This window comes from Neoarius graeffei, chromosome 2 (genome assembly GCF_027579695.1).
Source record: "Neoarius graeffei isolate fNeoGra1 chromosome 2, fNeoGra1.pri, whole genome shotgun sequence".
In the NCBI taxonomy this organism is placed as follows: domain Eukaryota; kingdom Metazoa; phylum Chordata; class Actinopteri; order Siluriformes; family Ariidae; genus Neoarius; species Neoarius graeffei.
In genome coordinates, this window is record NC_083570.1 from 58817475 (window position 1) to 58838465 (window position 20991).

General features: G+C 41.3%; 2 protein-coding genes across 3 annotated transcripts in view; one reads left to right on the forward strand and one right to left on the reverse strand.

Moving 5' to 3' along the window:
* Window positions 1-12149, forward strand: part of adpgk (ADP-dependent glucokinase) — a 28048-nt gene extending 15899 nt beyond the window's left edge. Inside the window, exons 7-8 of one of the 2 annotated variants that reach the window (XM_060914554.1) lie at window positions 5154-5252; window positions 7865-12149. In XM_060914554.1, the coding sequence (XP_060770537.1) occupies window positions 5154-5252; window positions 7865-8434 (669 nt within the window). In that variant the 3' untranslated portion in view covers window positions 8435-12149. The remainder of the gene's footprint in view (window positions 1-5153; window positions 5253-7864) is intronic. The other variant, XM_060914555.1, reaches the window with a different exon arrangement.
* bbs4 (Bardet-Biedl syndrome 4) overlaps window positions 9828-20991 on the reverse strand; it is a 52293-nt gene continuing 41129 nt past the window's right edge. The window contains exons 13-16 of the mRNA XM_060914553.1: window positions 20217-20286; window positions 19979-20123; window positions 18965-19172; window positions 9828-14965 (exon numbers count right to left, since the gene is read on the reverse strand). Coding sequence (XP_060770536.1) covers window positions 14838-14965; window positions 18965-19172; window positions 19979-20123; window positions 20217-20286 — 551 coding nt within the window. The 3' untranslated portion in view covers window positions 9828-14837. The remainder of the gene's footprint in view (window positions 14966-18964; window positions 19173-19978; window positions 20124-20216; window positions 20287-20991) is intronic.

Sequence of the window (20991 nt, forward strand, 5' to 3'; positions counted from 1 at the left end):
ATTTCATGGGAAAGTTATTAATATGGAAAGATTGTTTGATGGAATATTGTGGCTTAAAGCCCCCGTCACACTTATTCAGAATTAGCAGGAATCATCCAGAACCAGCCGGAATGAAAAATTTTTCAAAATTCGTGCCACATTTGGGCGGGAATTTCAAACTGTCCAACATTTCTTAAAGCTTTGTAAGAATGCCGTTCGAATACTTAGAATGCACTTCGAACCCGCCTCAAATGATTCTTGCACATTCCAGGTGGGGCGGCACGGTGGTGTAGTGGTTAACGCTGTCGCCTCACAGCAAGAAGGTCCGGGTTCGACCCCCATGGCCGGCGAGGGCCTTTCTGTGCGGAGTTTGCATGTTCTCCCCGTGTCCGCGTGGGTTTCCTCCGGGTGCTCCGGTTTCCCCCACAGTCCAAAGACATGCAGGTTAGGTTAACTGGTGACTCTAAATTGAGCGTAGGTGTGAATGTGAGTGTGAATGGTTGTCTGTGTCTATGTGTCAGCCCTGTGATGACCTGGCGACTTGTCCAGGGTGTACCCCGCCTTTCGCCCGTAGTCAGCTGGGATAGGCTCCAGCTCACCTGCGACCCTGTAGAACAGGATAAAGCAGCTAGAGACAATGAGATGAGATGACATTCCAGGTGTATTAGCTTTGGAATGCAGTTCAAATGTAGTTGGAACACAGTAGGAATACCTAGATGCTGTTAGAATGCAGTAAGAATATTAAGAATGCACTTCGAATGCCGTTCGATTGCTGCCTGAATACCACCCGAAGTCGGGTTGGAAGGTGCCTCGAATGCTGTACGAATTCACCTCAAATGCAGTCAGAACGCTCTTGGAATAACCGCCGAATATGTTTCAAACGTCTAAGAATTCAAAGAGAATGCAGCTCGAATACTTCGAATGTGCTTAACACGAATGTCCCGAGTGTACCAAGAATGCCACCGGAATGGTCCCCGATAGGGTATAAAACGCTGCCGAATCTAGCCTTTTCATCAGTCTCAGCCCAGACACCATAGAGTATGGACCATGTTGCTTTGCTGGACCATGTTCCCCCTGGACCATGTTGCTTTGCTGCAGATTGCTGTCCTCCAGCAAGACCTGCTTGAAAGAGATGTGGAGGAGACTAGGAGAAGAAACATTAGGAGGAGAAAACCCAGAAGGTATCAGACCTGACCATGGCCGCAGCCAGTGATGGAGTTCTTGACCTTGGCTCCTTTCTTCCTTGGCGGCATGATGTGAGAAACTTGGGAAACTTTTTAAAACAATGTATGAAAGGTTGATGTTGAGCAGGCGACTCCTCAATGCAGACTGAAGTTCCAGCAGCAGCTAGCCGCGTTTTTATGCGACTCAGTGGTGTTCTGAATCACGTCCGGACTCCTTTGAGGGCCAATCGGGACGTTCCAACTGCATTCGAGATGTATTCGAGCAGCAGTGGAAATATTCAGACAGCATTCGAAGTGCGTTCCAGCTGAACTATTTTAATATTGAAATAGATTCCGGCAGCAATCGAGATGTACTTGAGGTGCATTCCAGCTCATTCGAGGCACATTTGGGACGTTCTGGCAGGATTTGAAGTGGCTTGCCATTTCGATTTTTCCCTTGAATGCAATCAGAATGTCTTGAATGCCGTAAGAATATTTAGAATGCAGTCAGGATGCAGTTAGAATACATTTCGAATGCTGTTCGATATTTCTCCTCTTCGAATGCACCTCGAATGTTTTGAGCATGAGCAAAACATTCGGGCTGGCCACAAGAATGGGCCCGAATGTTTGGAATGCAGTCAGAATTTTTAGAATGCACTTCCAATATCCCGGAATATACGAAGAACTTTCATTCTGACTGCATTCCGGCTCATTCCGCCTCTAGTGTGACTACCCTATAAATGATGAAGCTGAATAACGTTTACTCACTGCTCCTACTGCTGTCTTGATCCGCTCGAAATGCACAACACTTAACCATTTAATTGTACAAATGAGAAAAACAATGTTTATTTTGTATATAATTTATTTTGTAAATTTCTTCATCTTACTGAAATTAGTTTCTGGTTACGCCACTACCAGCACAACGCGCTTCTGAATTGATTTTGGATGTGAATGTGACTTCCATCAAGCGCAGCATGCTATTTATTTTAACCCATGTTTCAGACAAATGAGGTTGTCAGAGCCTCAAATGAGGTTCTATCCTCGATAGAACCTCAGTTGAGTGCATGCATATGGTAAAAGCACTTCGGATGGCTACCATATGGATCTGCTGTAAATTCTGGATAGCGTGGGAAAAATCTTGAGCGTTAGTGTTCTTCAGGCCAAGTGAAACAAAGCGACAGGCTGGATTTAGCACATGGGCATTGTGTTTGACATGCGCCATAACTCTCCCTTCTGATTAGCTTGAATGTTTGAACTATTAGCCTAAGTAATTACGCTTCAAGACAGTTAGGTTCCCACTCTCAAACTTCATGTTCCGTATGCTGCTACCTCTGATGCTGCTGTCTAGTGTGTAAAAAGAGGTAGAACTCATAATGAATATTAAATGTAACCAGTGTTGCCAGGCAAAACAAACCTTGCCGGCAGCACTTATTTTATATCTATATGTTGATAATGGTAATATTTCTCAATCATCAACTGTCAGGTTATGGTCCTATAAAAATCCATGACCTTGAGTTTGACATTTCAAAGCCATGGCAGCAACTGAAAGCCCATATGGGACTTCTTATACGTTGATGGTAAACATCTGGCTGTCATGAACCATTTTAAAGTTATAGCCCTTTGAAAACCCATGACCTTCAGTTTGACCGTTCAAGGTCAAAGCTCATGGTGCCAAATGAAAGCCCATATGGCACTTCCTACGAGTTGATAATGGTAAATATCCGTCTACCATCAACCGTTTAAGTTACAGCCCTTTGAAAATCCGTGACCTTGAGTTTGAGTTTTCAGGGTCACTCAAGGTCAAATATCATGGTGCCAAATGAAAGGCCATATAGGAGTTCTTATTTGCTCATAATAGTAAACGTCTATCTATCGGCAACCATTTTTGAGTTATACAGTTAGGTCCATATATATTTGGACACTGACACAAATTGTTTTTTTTACCTGTTTACTGAAACATATTCAAGTTATAGTTATATAATGGACATGGAAATAAAGTCCAGACTTTCAGCTTTCATTTGAGGGTATCCACATTAAAATTGGATGAAGGGTTTAGGAGTTTCAGCTCCTTAACATGTGCCACCCTGTTTTTAAAGGGACCAAAAGTAATTGGACAGTTGACTCAAAGGCTATTTCATGGGCAGGTGTGGGCAATTCCTTCGTTATGTCATTCTCAATTAAGCAGATAAAAGGCCTGGAGTTGATTTGAGGTGTGGTGCTTGCATTTGGAAGATTTTGCTGTGAAGAAAACATGCGGTCAAAGGAGCTCTCCATGCAGGTGAAACAAGCCATCCTTAAGCTGCGAAAACAGAACAAACCCATCTGAGAAATTGCTACAATATTAGGAGTGGCAAAATCTACAGTTTGTTACATCCTGAGAAAGAAAGAAAGCACTGGTGAACTCATCAATGCAAAAAGACCTGGACACCAACAGAAGACAACAGTGGTGGATGATCGCAGAATAATTTCCATGGTGAAGAGAAACCCCTTCACAACAGCCAACCAAGTGAACAACACTCTCCAGGAGGTAGGCATATCAATATCCAAATCTACCATGAAGAGAAGACTGTATGAAAGTAAATACAGAGGGTTCACTGCACAGTGCAAGCCACTCATAAGCCTCAAGAATAAAAAGGCTAGATTGGACTTTGCTAAAAAACATCTAAAAAAGCCAGGACAGTTCTGGAAGAACATTCTTTGGACAGATGAAACCAAGATCAACCTCTACCAGAATGATGGCAAGAAAAAAGTATGGCGAAGGCGTGATACAGCTCATGATCCAAAGCATACCACATCATCTGTAAAACACGGCGGAGGCAGTGTGATGGCTTGGGCATGCATGGCTGCCAGTGGCACTGGGTCACTAGTGTTTATTGATGATGTGACATAGGACAGAAGCAGCCGGATGAATTCTGAGGTATTCAGAGACATACTGTGTGCTCAAATCCAGCCAAACTGACTGGTCGGCGTTTCATAATACAGATGGACAATGACCCAAAACTTAAAGCCAAAGCAACCCAGGAGTTTATTAAAGCAAAGAAGTGGAATATTCTTGAATGGCCAAGTCAGTCACCTGATCTCAACCCAATTGAGCATGCATTTCACTTGTTAAAGACTAAACTTCAGACAGAAAGGCCCACAAACAGACAGCAACTGAAAACCGCTGCAGTAAAGGCCTGGCAGAGCATTAAAAAGGAGGAAACACAGCGTCTGGTGATGTCCATGAGTTCAAGACTTCAGGCAGTCATTGCCAACAAAGGGTTTTCAACCAAGTATTAGAAATGAACATTTTATTTACAATTATTTAATTTGTCCAATTACTTTTGAGCCCCTGAAATGAAGGGATTGTGTTTAAAAAATGCTTTGGTTCCTCACATTTGTATGCAATCATTTTGTTCAACCCACTGAATTAAAGCTGAAAGTCTGAACTTCAACTGCATCTGAATTGTTTTGTTCACAATTCATTGTGGTAATGTACAGAACCAAAATTAGAAAAATGTTGCCTCTGTCCAAATATTTATGGACATAACTGTAATGGAAAAATGTGTTATTTTGAACAAAAGCTTGACCTTTTCGGTGACGTTGACCTGATTACCCCAAAATTTAATCAGGTAATCTTGCCCACCTACCTTGAAATTTTGAAGTCAATCGGTGCAACCGTCTAGATGCTAGATTGTTAATAGACAGACACAGACAGATATACAGTATATGCATGCATGCACAAACAAACCGCACTGATTACAATACCCTTGGCAGTATTTCGTACTGTGATATTCAAGACAACGGAATTCTATCTTGTGAATATCTAGAACATTTTTTTTATGCTAGCATGCCCAATTAGGAAACCACTACAAGCTGTATAACCTTGTATCAAAACTCTTTTCGGGGCATGGATCGCTGCCAGAATTGGAACGCTGACCTTAAACAGAATGCGCGCGCACAATGCAGAATACTGAGCTCTTCAGAGAAGTTAATGTCTGTCTGATCTTAAAGTAATTTAATCTCCTACAGTTTGTGGTTGCCATGTCTGATGTTTGCAACGAATCGCCTGTCCATCTAGAGCTGGCCAGCATGACTGATCGAGATTACATGAGCATCATCACGAAGGAGGTAAATGTATATGTTTAATGTGTCCTCTTCTACCCCTTGTACGTTTGTGAAAGATGTGGGCTTTGTAAGATACTGGATGCTCCGTTTTGTACGACAACACAATTTTGTCATAAGATTTCAGGCCTGTTACTCCCCCAAGGCAGAGAAATCACAAACAGCTGCTTCACACAAAACCTTGTTAATACCTGATCTGTGTCCTCTGCCCAGACAGAATACCATACGCACACACCATTATGGTGCACGTGCAGATTTTGATACTTTACAGCACTGCCTGTTCTGTATTGCACATGTATAATTTCATGATGGAATCAAAATCACCCATGCGACAAAACAGAAATCTGTAAAAGTAACTATATTAGGAATGGCATCATTTACAGCTGTTTTTTTTTTTTTTTTTTAAATCCCTGCTGGCCGAAAGGCCCAAAGGAGGATTATGTTGTGGTGATACATGTCCGTCTGTCCATCCCGGGAAGGGTACTCGCCTTCTGAAATCAATTGCTCTCACAATTTTTGGAGGAATTTCACAAAACTTGACAGGATTCTTTGTTATCTCTCGGTAATGCGCATATTGCAGTTCCGTTCAATTCAGTCACGTTTTACCACAGTTATGGCTCTTGATTACCAAACTTTTACTTTGATAATTTCATGAGGGTCTATTAAGCACTTATAGCATAGATTTAGCTGCCAGCAGGGGATATTGTGCTCTTGGAGCACTTTCTTTTTTTTGGGGGGGGGGGGAGGGGGTTACTAGAGCGTTTTACCAGTTTAAAAATTCTGGGGGGCAATTTTTTATATTTATATATATATATATATATATATATATATATATATATATATATATATATATAAAAATATATAAAATGGCCTTTTGCCACATTTAATAACAGCTGAGAAACTGAAAATATTTTTATTATTTTTGGAATACTGATTTTATTTCTTAAGTATTAACTTGAGCATTTCAATTAAATTAATGCTTATAGATCAGCACTAAAACATCGGTTTGTAGACCCCTTCGCATGTTTGTAAACAAACCGACCGTTGCCAGGATGCGCGCGCAGCCTGGACTCAGAAACAATGGCGCTGCCCATAGACCGGCATTATGAGCTGTCGGATTATGCCAAACAATTGTCGTTACAAGATGGAGAATGCTACATAAATAAGTTAACTCTAACAAGTGGACATCGCCTACCGGATCCGTATTTAATTAAAGAGTGGACGGACGATGTTAGTAAGTTCTCTGGTATACAATGGCCAGATATATACTCGTACCTTATTGACCAGACTTCAGTGTACACCCACGAAAAACTTCATGCCTACAAGTCTTTAGACGCATATGATTGTTATGTGCGGGCATGTACAACTTGATTAACAATGGGACATTCATATTCATTTTGTTTTAATCAAATTATGCCAGTGATGTGATGGCAATGTGGCTTTAGCTACAACAGCAAATCCCAACACTAAACAGCAATTTGCAGGAGGTGATGGCATGAAAGGAATGATAGTGTAAAGAGTGCAGCTAAGAGAAATCAGAGCTGCGTAAAAAGCGAGAGGCAGAGAGCAGAAATGAAACTGAACGGGGCGGGAGCTACAGTAGGTTAGAGCAGTCAACGTAAGTTGGCATTTAGAGTGAGGGCACACAATTTTACCTTTCCATCCTTGCTTTAAAATTGTGATTTTCGGCAGACACAAATAATGATGGCACAAAATCTGGACTGCTTGAGTCAAGCGAGAGCTCTCCTACAAACAAAACTGCATGCAAAGCTAAGTTAACATGCTAACAATATTCATTACATTGTGTAACTATGACCCAGCTAATCAGACAAACGTTACCAAAGTATTTTGCTACATCAGTAAACGAAGACTAGAAAGAATGAAAAAGAAAGATTTAATAAATAGCCTGATCTTACCTGTGATGAAGTGGGCGCTGCAAACCCGTGCAGTTTTGATGGTGCTTTCATCCCAGTCTACACGTTTGATGGCTTGTAGCCATAGACGTTGGCGATTTTTTTGGAATGGGTGAGATCCTGCTGGAATTCTGTACATTTTAACCCCATCACTGCTACGATTCTGACACCTGACAACACAACAACTAGGCATCGCTGAGTCTTTTTTGGGTCCAGGCTGCGCGCGCAATTTCCGCTTACGTATGAATGACGTTTACTGCGAAGGGGTCTATAGAAACTGGATTTTTTTTCTCTTTTTTTTTTTTTTTTTTGATGTGTTGTTTATTACACAGCAGACTGGAGATCACCCATTTGAGAGAATACAAATTTGCTAATAATTTTCCATACTAAGGGCAAGACAATTTTCTTAAATCAGTTCATCTTGAATGTTTTTTCCCAAGGATGTTTAGACCACCATCATTGATACTATTTGTAATAACCGATGTTTTATTATGCCTTTTATCAAGGTCGTACTCTAGGGTCTGCATTGCATTTGTATGATTATAAACATGGACACTGAAGGTTCATAACGTGACATTTGTTTACATGTGAATTTAATGGAGCTATAAAATGTTTACGCATACATAGTACAGACGGGGTAGTGACACACATTCTGTCGCTGAAAAGCATGCGTACCCCATTCAGTACTGTGTGCTCTTTTGTTAGCAGGTCTTGCCCATGGTGAACTCAATCGGCCTGAATGAGCAAGAGCTGCTCTTCCTGTCTCAGGCTGGAGACGGTCCTCACTCTACCCTCCACTCGTGGAACGGCATTCCTGACGTGGGCCGTGTCGCCGATATCCTCCTCTGGATCCTGGAGCAGCACGGCCGAGCCGACCTAGACTCTGAAGCTCATCTAACCCGCATCCACTTCCACACTCTGGCTTATCATGTGCTGGCCACGGTGGACGGCCACTGGAGGAACCAGCGGGGAGCCGTAGCGGCCGGGACTCGCGTTGCCAGCTCTCAGGCTTGCGGATTACAAGCCGTGGACGTCAGTAAGGTGGAGCTCAAGGCTCCGCTCAGCTTCTATAGCTCTTTCTCAGAACCGAAAGAGGGCTTAGTTTTGGACCCATCCAATCCGGTGACGGTGTGGCGAAGGGGGAACGTGTCGTTCCATCTTAGTCCGGTACTCGTATGCAAACAGCCGCTGCGGACAGTAGGGCTGGGGGACGCGATCTCCGCAGAGGGACTCCTCTACTCTGAGATTGTGCCCCAGCTGCACTCCGATGATTAAAAGTGAACTTTTAATTTTAAGATATTTAGTCCCTGAGGTCCAATAACAATGTCTTAAAACACTTCTGTACTCTTGATCCTCTCTACAATGCCTGATGAGCATCTAACCAGCTGGAGATGTCCCTGTAGGTGCTCCTCCGGTTTCTTAGTCCTTAATGTGAACAGTGACAAATGGAGGAAGAGAGGATGTTTCTCCTGGCTACAGGAATGAGAGTTTATCCTCACTTTGTCGTCTTGTGCAAAATCGGTGCGTAGTATTTATCCGTTTGGTGAGTACTGTACTGCATCTTACTTGAGGCTGTATTGCACTGGGTAGAAAATGCTGTTGGGTGTTTTTTGTTTTTTTCTTTTCCACTCTCGTCTCCCCCTTCCACACTCCATGGACTTTTTGCTCCAGTGACTACTACAACAGAGACCTACTTATGAGCAAGGTGCAGAAAGCCTGAGCTGCTATGAAAATAAAATAAAAATGGCTTGTGTATCCCACAGCCCCCCCCCCCCCCCCCCCCCCCCAATGAAATCAAATGCCTTAACCAAAACCAGAAAGGAACCAAATCATTTATGCTTAAGTGGTTATGCGTTTGAGCCCTGTGATGACTTGTCCAGGGTGTACCCCGCCTTTCGCCCGTAGTCAGCTGGGATAGGCTCCAGCTTGCCTGCGACCCTGTAGAACAGGATAAAGCAGCTACAGATAATGAGATGGGAGAGAAGTTATGCGTTTGGTGCTTTACTGCACTCTGCCCTCAAAATAGAGGACACCCCCCCCCCAAAAATACTCCTTCCTGGACTTGTTTAACTTAAGCACAGTCTTCTGGCATAATGAATTTAATACTGGTAGTTAAAACTAACTAATTCTCACATATGCCATAAGTTTGGACACCTCTGCCCGTAGTACTTTTTTTTTATAATAATAAATTGATATTTTGAAGCACACTAGCCAAGAAAAATATAAAATCAAAACTGTTTAAATATTTGAAATTGCTAACAGTATTCTTGAATACTGTGAAGCTTTGCACACTCCAGAAGGCTTTTCCCAACTAGACCAAGCTCCAAGCTGCTTCTCCGAAAATCTACTTGTTTGGGGAAACAATATCATTTAAAGTAAAATCTGCTCATTAAAAATTCATGTTGATTTTGAAACGTATACATGGGCGTTTGTTCCACTATGTACAACTGGCTTAGAAATGTCAACTGTAAGCTTTTATCAGAATATCTTAAACCAATCCAGCGCGTCTGAATATTTGACTGGTAGCATACGTTAAAACTATTTTTGATTACTGAAATTGTGTATTGGAACTTGTTACCTACTTGAATGGCAATAGAAATGGCAGACATCTTAGTGTTCTGCTTCGTAGAATATTTGTAAGAATACCAGCACCCACTTCATCCTCAGCATGTTTTAGATCATTTTATTTCCGTAAGTGAACACATCCTGCCTCTTTTTATGCTGAATGGCTTAAAAGGATGTAAGGGAACATTTCCTACTTGTTTAGTCATGTCCTGTACTTTTTTTTTTCTTATTTTTCTCGAGCATAATGTCTGTGTATATATGGTGTGATGAAATGATGTCTTGGTTGTGATCGTTAAAAAAAATAAATCCTGCGGTCAGCAACTGACTGCATTTATGCATGATGAGAAACTTGAAGGGTTCTGTGATTTGACACGTCTTCTCTAATAAGAAGGAAAGCCTGTTTTTTTTTTTTTTTTTTTCTGGTACAGTAAAATGATGTACGTGGACCAGTTGTTAGAAGTGAATAGACTGAGACCCCGTCCACACGTAGCCGGGTATCTGCTAAATCGAAGATATTTTTCTACGTTTTGGCCTGTCATCCACATGAAAACACATCAAAAACGAATATTTAAAAAAACTCCGGGCAAAGTGAAGATTTTTGAAAACTCTGTGTACCGTATTTATCCTTATAGAAGCGCCCTCCCTATATGACGCGCCTCCACGATTTTCAGAGCTAGAATAGTATTTACCAACCATTTTCTTCATTTAACAAACTTTAAATCCAACAAACCACAACAGAGACGTTCAATTTCACCGCTGATTTTTTTTTTTTTTTACCGGAAATCGCGTTAGTAAACATGGACAGTATAAAATACGGACATTCACTCTGCTGCGGATATCAGTACGGGTGGAGACGTACCTTTTGTTTGCACCACTCTTGTACACGTTTACGGTGAACATTAAATGTTTTTGCAGCTAAGTGTTTGCCTTTCTGCTCTGCCAGTTCTACAACCTTTAACTTAAAACTAGCGGTGAAGGATTGTTTTGAGGACGACATTTTGTTTTGTGAGCTCATAAACATCGACGATGACGTGAATTGTGACGTCACTACAAATCGTTTACTTACCAATGTTATCCTTATAAGCAAGCTGGACATTGTTTAATTGACTTTTTGGACATATAACTGTATTTTCATGTGTTTCAAAATAAATGTTTTAAATTCCGATGATTTTGTCATGTTCGATTTTTGTCATTTAAGGGTCGAAATCGATGCTCCCCCTTCATGTTTTGCATCGCGCCCGGGTGCGTTTATTAGGATAAATACGGTATGCCTTTTCGTGTAGACCGAGATAACCGGAGTTTTGCGTTTTAGAACGTCACAATCTGCGCCAAAAAAAAGACGACAAATCTGCCCTGACGTCAAACGTGTGACCTTTGTTTACTGCAGAAGCCAGATTAAGCATGGACAAAGAGTAATGGATCGGAGGAGTGCCTTGAAAGCGTTAATTATTGTGCAGGTGCTATTTACATGTTTAATTTTAGAAGCCCAACTACTGACGAGATTCCCAATCAACGTTTTCTTGCGTCTTTTGAAGTTTATACTCCAAAATTGTGTTTAGAAGCAATTCTGTCTCCGAGTCTGTCCAGACGAACGAGCTTGGCGCTATGTTTTATGTTTAGGCGGAAGTGACGCCAACAAAGGGCTATTCTGATGTGATTAGGGGGTAGGATTTGGGGAAATAATGCCATCTACAGGTTTGGAATGCTTATGAATGTGATTGAAAACGCAGATGTTCGGTTATGTGTGGAAGGGATTTTTTTCGAAGACGAGGTGGTGTGGATAAAACATTTTTATAAACGGGGGGGAGGAATGTTCGGTTTTAAAAATACCCGGCTACGTGTGTACATGGCCTGAAACGGGGAGGGATGGTTCATTTTGACCTTGTTCGAACAGGACGTCTGTGCTGGACTCCTCGCAGTGACACTGCTATGTTCCATAAAACAATAGAGGTCATAAAGCTGCTACTGTAAGCGAACAGACAGAATTGTAAGAGGTGATGATTTGTTTCTAAAACGGACTAGTGATTGTCAAACTGCACATATCGTTGAATTATAAATTCAATTGTTTGGCATCATACTTTTCTTTGTACAAGGCTTTCTTCTCCTTTAAAGAAAACCGTGTCTTCAGTGGCTCTGGTTCTACTGGAATAATGTCATTAACTCACTTTATGCTTTCCTTTTGTCTTTTATACTGTGTTCTGATGCTTTGTTTCTTTTAAATGACTCCATGTTAGGGTGGCATATAGAACATTTAGTTAAGAATAGTCGGTCTGTACAAATTATGCAAAGTCTTAAACATTAAAAGGACATAATAACAGGAATATTTAGGTTATGGTGAACTAAGGTGTTTAATTATTTTTTTTTTTATATCAATAAACTTTTTCTGTTGATCCAAAATCTACTACTGTCTTGATGTTCTTTATGTAAAGGAATTTCTAAAGTGATAAACAATACAGTTTAACCTGTTTAAAGTTTTCACTTGGGTCAGATACAGTGGGTGGAAAAGCACGATGCTCTACATTACATTAATGTGATGCATTTCAAGGGGAACTGAATTCATTTTTAAACTTGCTTTATTTCTTAATTAACGTGTTGTTCAATTAAGTTTTCGGTTTTAGTAACCTTATATCCTGACTCGTATTGGAACTAATTGCAATTAAATATTATACTTATCAGCCTATTCGGTTTTTAGCCGTGTTGAATGTAGTTCGTTTGGTCCACGGCAGGCGTCGCTTATCCGCGCGATCTTCACCAGACTTGTGCGAGACTTCGAAACGTCAAGTGTCAGCCAGGTGCCAGTGCCGCCATTTTGAAAACTGTTTTCAAAACGAAATATTGCACAAAAATGAGTTTAAATGACGATTACTGCCTGCTTTTTTCAAACTTTCCTGATTGCTATCAAAACAAACAAAACTTCCAGCTTGATCACATCAGTGTTCGAAAGAGGGCACGCGCGTCTTTTGACAACGCCTGTGTCTGAAATCGCTCACCATATAGTGTGGACACCATTTTGTAGTGCTGTCCAAAACCTGAGTGAGGATTATATTTACACCCTATATAGTGCACTCAAGGTATCCCACAATGCCTCATGAAAAGTAGTGTACAACCAATGGTCACTAACCAAAGCAATATATCCCATCATGCATTGCAGTCGCACTGAAAGAAATCAAATTAAAAGTCTCAAATTTGATTTAATAAAAGGCAGCAGCAAAGAAGAAAGTATTCAGCCTTGATTTAAAAAAAAAAAAAAACCTGAAAGATGCAGGTACTTTGTATTGATTGTGGGGAAATACACTCAGTATAATATGGATTTATTACAAAAATACATGTATGTATTTATTTTGAAAACCCACCACCCGCCTGATCTGGCACGTTTTAATTGTGCGGCAGTAATGACATAATTCCCTATACAGGGAGTAGTGAACAAGTGAGCGATTTCGGACATGGGGAACGTCGGCAGATGTCGGTCACTTCGATTTCTGCTGCATGTTTTACTTCTGTCCTACGAAGTCTCGCACAGGTCTCAGCGAATCTCGTTTACAGCCATCGCTTTGACATGTGGACTGTAGGGCTGTAACGATACACCCAACTCACGATTCGATTCGTATCGCAATTTTTGACCCACGATTCGATACGCCCATGATTTTTTTAAAAATGTTTTTTTAAAGTAGTAAATTTGACTTAACATTTACTTACATTAACTATTTAATAACAAATAATTCAGACCACTGCAGAGAATGAGTAATATGTATGCAAAAATGAACAAATGTATATCCAAAGATTGCTTTATTTCTCAAAATAATACTGTTGAGCCGGAAGCTGTTTTTTTCAGTTCTGAAAAAGTCATTTTTCCAAATCGTGTAAATCCGTTAAGATTTTTTTGGGGGGGGCTCTCTCACTGTCTCACTCTCATAGGGCCAATGATTTTCTGTGATCGCGGAAAACAGATGGAAATTACGGAATTTTTATGGTGAAATGTTGCTCGCGTGTCAAAATGTAACTGCCGCAGAAGGCTTCCGCCCAAGCAGACATGCCTGCAGTGTTGCCAGATATTGCTAACGTTTTCCACCCCAAAATATGTTCAAAACCAGCCAAAAAGGACCTAAACCCGCCCAATCTGGCAACACTGCATGCCTTTCCGGTCAGGTGATTGTGATTGGCTTGTGGCACACCTAGCCAGCCAATGAGCTGCTTGTTTACAGATTCGCTCCCCGCGTCGCAACCAGAATGGCGACCGCTTAAAAGAAATGAATGCTCTGCCAGTGGCGAGTGTGGACGTTGCGTGACTCGCAGAAGATTGTCGCAGGTCGGCGAAAAAAACGACTTACTAATAGATATAAAAAAAAAAAAGTAATTTAAGTAAGTTTAAAATGTAATTTAAATAAAAAGTAAAGTATTCATAAATTGAAGTTTGGAAGCGCCTCTGTTTTTGGGCTGAGGAGAAGTTTGAAAGGGTGTACTGCGATTCTGCCTTCTTGTATCGCGATACGGATCGTGGCTCTGCGTATCGCGATTTCGATACGCATATCGTTACAGCCCTAGTGGACTGATGTATTACAGAGCATATTTCAAACACTCATAACTTGCTATAGCAGCGACAAAATAGCTCTCAAAAATGCGTTCCTATATTTAATAAAATGAGAAATAGAATTTTGATAAAATTGCCTTCAGTTCCCCTTTAAGAATCCAGAAGGATGCATTTATTCTAATTTCCAAAAATTATGGGTATAAATGTCTTTTTTTCATTAAAGTCTATATATTAAAACCCTGTTAGTGTTAATGTGCTTAAAACAACACAGCAAAGACTATAAGCCATTTCTGTACACACAAGTCGAATCATTCCTGAGCGCGTGCAGTAACTTGGATGGTGTTCACGCTGTGTGAGAGAGACGTGTTCGTATTCCTATGACCAAGTAAACATGGCAGACTCTTAAGAACCAGGTAAGCATCTGAGCAATAGTTGTAGAGAGAGATCATAATGTAAAAACACTCTGTAGAAACAAGATGTCTAAATATAAATATGCTATACATTCATGGGCCACAAATACTCTATAAAGCTTCCACACACTGTTTACCAAGCAGCATTTGCCTATGCTTGGGAGCGGTTACTCTGTCACTGCTCGGAGTTTGCTCGTCTTCTTTCCTTGTCTTTGGGAAGTGCTGCTGCTTCATCGCCATCATGTTCTTCCTCTCCTTGAGGCTCCGACAGGGGTGCTGGTGCACTCTTCTTCACATCTGGCTCTACACAGGAAATAAGACCGTTATGGGAGAACTGAAGGCAAATTTTTTTTTATTCTCAAAATTCTATTTCTCATTTTATTAAATATCGGAACGCATTTTTGATCGCTATTTTGTCGCTGCTATCACAAGTTATGAGTGTTTGAAATATGCTCTGTAATATATCAGTCCATATGTCAAAGCGATGGCCGTAAACGAGATTCGTTGAGACCTGTGCGAGACATCGTAGGACGGAAGTAAAACGTACAGCGGAAATCAAAGTGACCGACATCTGCCGACGTTGTCAAAAGACGCGCGCCCTCCTTCGAATCCTGACGTGATCAAGCTGGAAGTTTTGTTAGCTTTGATAGCAATCAGGAAAGTTTGAAAAAAAGTAGGCAGTAATCGTCATTTAAACTCGTTTTTGTGCAATATTTCGTTTGGAAAACAGTTTTCAAAATGGCGGCACTGACACCTGGCTGACACGTCACGTTTTGAAGTCTTGTGAAGATCGCGTGGATAAGCGACGCCCGCCGTGGACCAAACTAACTAAATTCAACACGGCTAAAAACTGAATAGGGCGATAAGTATAATATTTAATTGCAATTAGTTGCCAATACGAGTCAGGATATAAGGTTACTAAAACCGAAAACGTAATTGAAGAACACGTTAATTAAGAAATAAAGCAAGTTTAAAAATGACTTCAGTTCTCCTTTAAAGATGGGCAGAACCTGAGAGCAGCCACGGCGGTTCGCTTCCATAGGTTTTGGTTGGTCAGGACAGCATGAATAATGACCAGCTCAAACAAACTGAGTCTACTTAAAGTGCATCTCATGGGTAAATTCAGGAGCAAGATCAATGTACAGTGAAACCTCATGTTACGACCACCTCAAAATTGCGAACAGTTTTTCACGGTCCCAATTGCTTGCTTATATATTTCATTGGTCGCGGCCTTCAATAATGCGACCACCTCAATATTGCGTATTACGACCATTAATGTCGGTCCCACCCGTCGAAAATCAATGTAATTAGACCTCGAAAATACGGGCGCCCCCCGTCGTGTCAAAACACGGGGCACAAGAGCTTTCACGACATCCGGTTTACGTCATGCCGCAAAATTAAGATCGACTTGTACGACAATGAGTAGAAAACGTAATGAGTTGTCTTTGAAAGAAAAAATTGATCTGATTAACGAAAGTGCGGGTAAAAGTCAGCGTCAGCTAGTAGAAAAGTTTGGAATTGGCAAAACGCAGGTAATCTATGCAACGAGGTGTGAAGTGAGCTTTAGTAGATCAATTTAAATAGAAAAAGTTCAAGTGTCATAAGGCCACACCAATTTAATTAGTTGGTTCTTGGATTTTTTCAGGAAAAATATGAAGCGAGCGGGCGAAATAAAAATAAAATAAAAAAATGCTCTGATGGTAAAATTAGCGGTGGAAATAGACCAAACAATACAGGCAAACCAGTAAACAGAATTTCGACACACCTGTCAAAGATTTTACGCTTCTGTTCGCTGAATATCCTAACAATCACAAACAGGCTTTGGAGGATTCCCCTCCACAGGCATGTTTCTCCCACAAGTCTTTATCTGAAGTGAAAGGGGCGATTTGATTGGTTTTCAGCGTCACGTGACCTTTTCTGTTGGTGGGAGTTTGATTTCGATTTTTTTTTTTTCATTTTGCATTTTTTTCAAGCGGTGATTCCGAGAACCAACTAATTGAATTGGTGTGGCCTAATTATGAAAGAGTATTCAGAACGAGATTTCAATTTCTTGTTTCAATGACTTGTGTAAGTTTGCTGTATGGTTTACATTTAAAAATGGTATGGTTTTAATTATGATTAATTCTATTACAAGTTTATTAAAAGTTTAAATGAAAACTTAGTTATATTGTTTTTTACATGTTGTATTACATGTACATTTGTACTTGCTAGACACACAAACCACACACACGCTCCACTTTTGTTTAAATTTAGCTTGTTGATTTAATCATTTATCAATGAAATACAACAAACTAGTTCATAAATTTATTACATGTAATACAACAGTATTAAGAACGTCATGCATGCACGCTGCTATGCAACAGCTCAGCAACTGTCAGTATATCTTGCCAACTCAATATTAAGACCACTTCGACCTGGTCCCAATGGTGGTCTTAATATCGAGGTTTCACTGTAATTCTCCTATTTTATATTAAACTTTGGTCAAATATCTGTAACATTCTGCATTCTCTGCAATTTTTTTACCTTGCGCAATACCAGAAAAAAACAGTTGAAATCAAGTCATTTGAGGCGAATTGGTCCGCCTCTGAAAAACTCGGCATTTGGATTTCCCTGGAAACATTGATTTTCATGATGTCACGTGCGGGACGCCTCCTTCTGAATCCTATGTCAGCGCTGGTTTGTTTATGAGAAAACGACCTGGTGGTTTTCTGCAAATTTCTTCAACGTTATCACGTAGTTATTAAAATGGTTAACAGATGTATCGTAGGAGGGTGTAGCAACACCAATCATGATGGGATTAGTACTCGTCGTTTCCCAAAAGACTGGACAATGAGAGAGAAATTTGAGCGCTTGGTCTACACAGGCTGTGCACTGAAACCGTGCAAAGCTCGCGCAGCCTGCTGGCGCTTCCGCAGATAACGACACGAATCTGGCTCCAGACTCCCTTGGGATTTTTCCAGACGCGTTTTATTTTATTTTTTTCTGCTGTAGACAGATGGCCTTATGCAAAATTACCCTTCTGGATGAGTGTGTAAAGGGACATACTTTCATATAAAAAAAAACGAAATTGGTCCAGAATATGCACTTTAAGGCTACTGTCTAGTAAAGTTTTACAAACACCTGATAGTCAACAACATAGTCATCCAGCATACAGTCTAGCAGCTCGTTTTAGTGGTTTCAGATGTACGTTTGTTCACCTGTGTTTGATACAGCGGTGTTTTTCCCATGTGTGAGATGAACACAAGCCCTAATACCATTAACCAGGGTTGCCAGGTTTCAGAAAACATTTCCAGCAGAACCTTATCTCCAAAACCATGCAAAAGACTTAAAACTATAGCCTCGGTCACAACCGGCCGTATGTGCTCCTACGGCCGGTCTACGTGCAAAAAACGCAAGAAACGCACGGAGGGCGCATGAGAAACGTACGGAGGGCATGCGTGTGACGTGCTGATTTTTGAGCCGTAGACCGGCTGCAGAGGTTCTTTGTCATGTCAAACAAACTCAACGGGCACTTACGTTTTTTTCAGGTTGCAAGACAAACTTACGGCCAACGCGCGTCTTTCTCCATGAACAAAAAAAAAAACGCAGCGATTTGGGAAACGCCAAAAATCGCACGGCCAAAAAATCGTACGTCCGGTTGTGACCTAGGCTTTTCCCTCAAAAATCAGAAATTGGAAAAGTGAGAATTTTTCTCAGCTTTTGTGTAAGACTATTTCACATTTCCGATGCATGGAACTTTTTTGTCGAAAATTATTGGACTTAATTCCAATGATTTGCTATAAAACAAAATCTTAGTGGCCATGGGGTATTTTGAACTAGTCCAATGTGGAGACCCTGTCATTAACGGTCTGTCTGCTGCTCGTCTCCCCAGCATGGGGCAGCGTGATTCCTGCCTCAACGGGCCTCTATTAGAGCTTGGTGCAGTTCTCATTTTCGATGACTAGGCGTAATAACTCCTCTACGGAAGCTAAATGGGTAGTGATCGCGCTGACTCATGACTGCAACGTCTAGAAAGACGAGCAAACGAATGTGTCATATCTGTGAAATAGTGACTTTTTTAAATTACATTATTGTTTATAAAACAAGTGTTAAGAACACAGCAGCAAAGTGCAGTAGTGGTGCGAGTGCTTACTTAGTTCTAATACCATGACGCAATTTTTTCAGCTGGTTTAATCAATGAAAGTGTCCATGAGCCACTTAAACTCTTAAAGCCAATGTGATTTGAAACACGTCCAACTCAGCAAAAACAGACTCGGGTTCATATAAAAAAAAAAGTACCAGTAGTATGTTGAATTGGTGTACCTGCAGCCAGCTGCATGCTTTTGCTGTAACCTGCAGCAGATGACATGGCCTGACCCAAGGCCTGATTGGAGCCCAGGGGCTGCTGGGAGGAGGACGGCTTGCTGGAATTTGAGCGCTGGCTGCTCTTGGACTCTTTGCCTGGTTTCGACCAGAATAAATTATCCCCAGTCTGAAGGGCTGCCCCCATTTTATGAGCCATCTCTATAAGCTGTGGAGAAAGCAGGTGCCTTTAGAGCATAGAACCTGAGATATGTGGTAGTGACTAGCTGCAGGTATGAATGTGCAGATTCATGTGCACTGCGTGTGTGAACGCGGTGAACTCTTGCTCATGACTAATTATACTGGCAAGAGAATAAAGGACTAGATGTGCCAGATAACCAACATGATAGGGTTTCTGAAAATCCATCCATCCATTATCTGTAGCCGCTTTATCCTGTTCTACAGGGTCGCAGGCAAGCTGGAGCCTATCCCAGCTGACTACGGGCGAAAGGCGGGGTACACCCTGGACAAGTCGCCAGGTCATCACAGGGCTGACACAGAGACACAGACAACCATTCACACTCACACCTACGGTCAATTTAGAGTCACCAGTTAACCTAACCTGCATGTCTTTGGACTGTGGGGGAAACCGGAGCACCCGGAGGAAACCCACGCAGACACGGGGAGAACATGCAAACTCCACACAGAAAGGCCCTCGCTGGCCATGCGGCTCGAACCCGGACCTTCTTGCTGTGAGGCGACAGCGCTAACCACTACACCACCGTGCCACCGGTTTCTGAGAATTTAAAACCATCCAAGTCGAAGTAGTCGAGTAAAAATGAATCAATTTCAAGCCTTATTATTCATTAATCAGAAACATTTACAAATATAATAATCCTAAACAGTGTTTCTAATTCAATATTAAACGCTTCTGTTTATTTCTATCGAAATGTTCAATGTTTTCTAGCTTAGCTTGTTGATAAGCGACACGATGTTATCCCAGATCTGAGCTGTATTCGTGGAGTGAGGTTCTACCTCAGGGTCAAACTCAGTGTTGCTGTTGCGCTCTATCAACATGTTCACTTTTTTCTCCATCTCCTGGTACTGCTGTAGTGCTGCCTTTTTGTCTCCCTGATTATACAGCAGCACTGCAAAATTCAGATTCACCAGAGGGTTGGACCTGGAAGAGAGAAGGAAAAACAGAGACAGCCAGTCATCTTCAGTTAGCCTGTGTGAAACAGCTACAGTTGTTTCGAAAGTTTAGAAGACTTACTCGTCAAGCTGAACGGCTTGCTCATACGACCTGCGCGCATTTTCCACATCCTCTAAATTGGTCAGGGCAACTGTCACAAACCAAGACATGAACAACTATTAGCCCTATAGAACAAAAGACCAGGTTGAAGTTCTACTTATCAGATTACGCACAATCACTTAGGCTACATCCACACGACAATGGCAACGAGATGTTATTTAAAAATATATCGCGTCCAAATGGGCAACGATCAGTAAAATATCAGGTCCATATCGCAACGCAACGCTTGCTGAAAACGATGCAATACACATGCCACACCTCTAGGGGCGCTGTAAGACGGTCCCTTCGGAGACACCAGAACAATAGAAGAAGTAAGGATGCATGCGCATAAACTATTATGCGCGAGACTTCATATTAGCCACAAAGTCAGAAAAATCTGTTCGGAAAATTACATTATAATGACCAAATACAATGAAAAGTATTTTTCCAGTCTCACCTGTGAAAGGTAATCCCATGTGATCTTGTTTGGACGGCAAACCTGTTGGTACAGTTAAACGCAGCTAATCTTTATTCTCCGCTTTGACCTATCCAATATGGCGGCGAGGATGACATATGATTCTACGCGGAAGGCGGCATCTTTAATGGTCCGGAATAAATTGAATGCTACACGTTGATGGATTAATTTGTTGTTTCTCACCTGTGAAAGGTAATCCCATGTGATCTCGTTTGGACGGTAAACCTGTTGGTACAGTTAAACGCAGCACATGAATCTTTATTCTCTGCTTTGACCTATCCA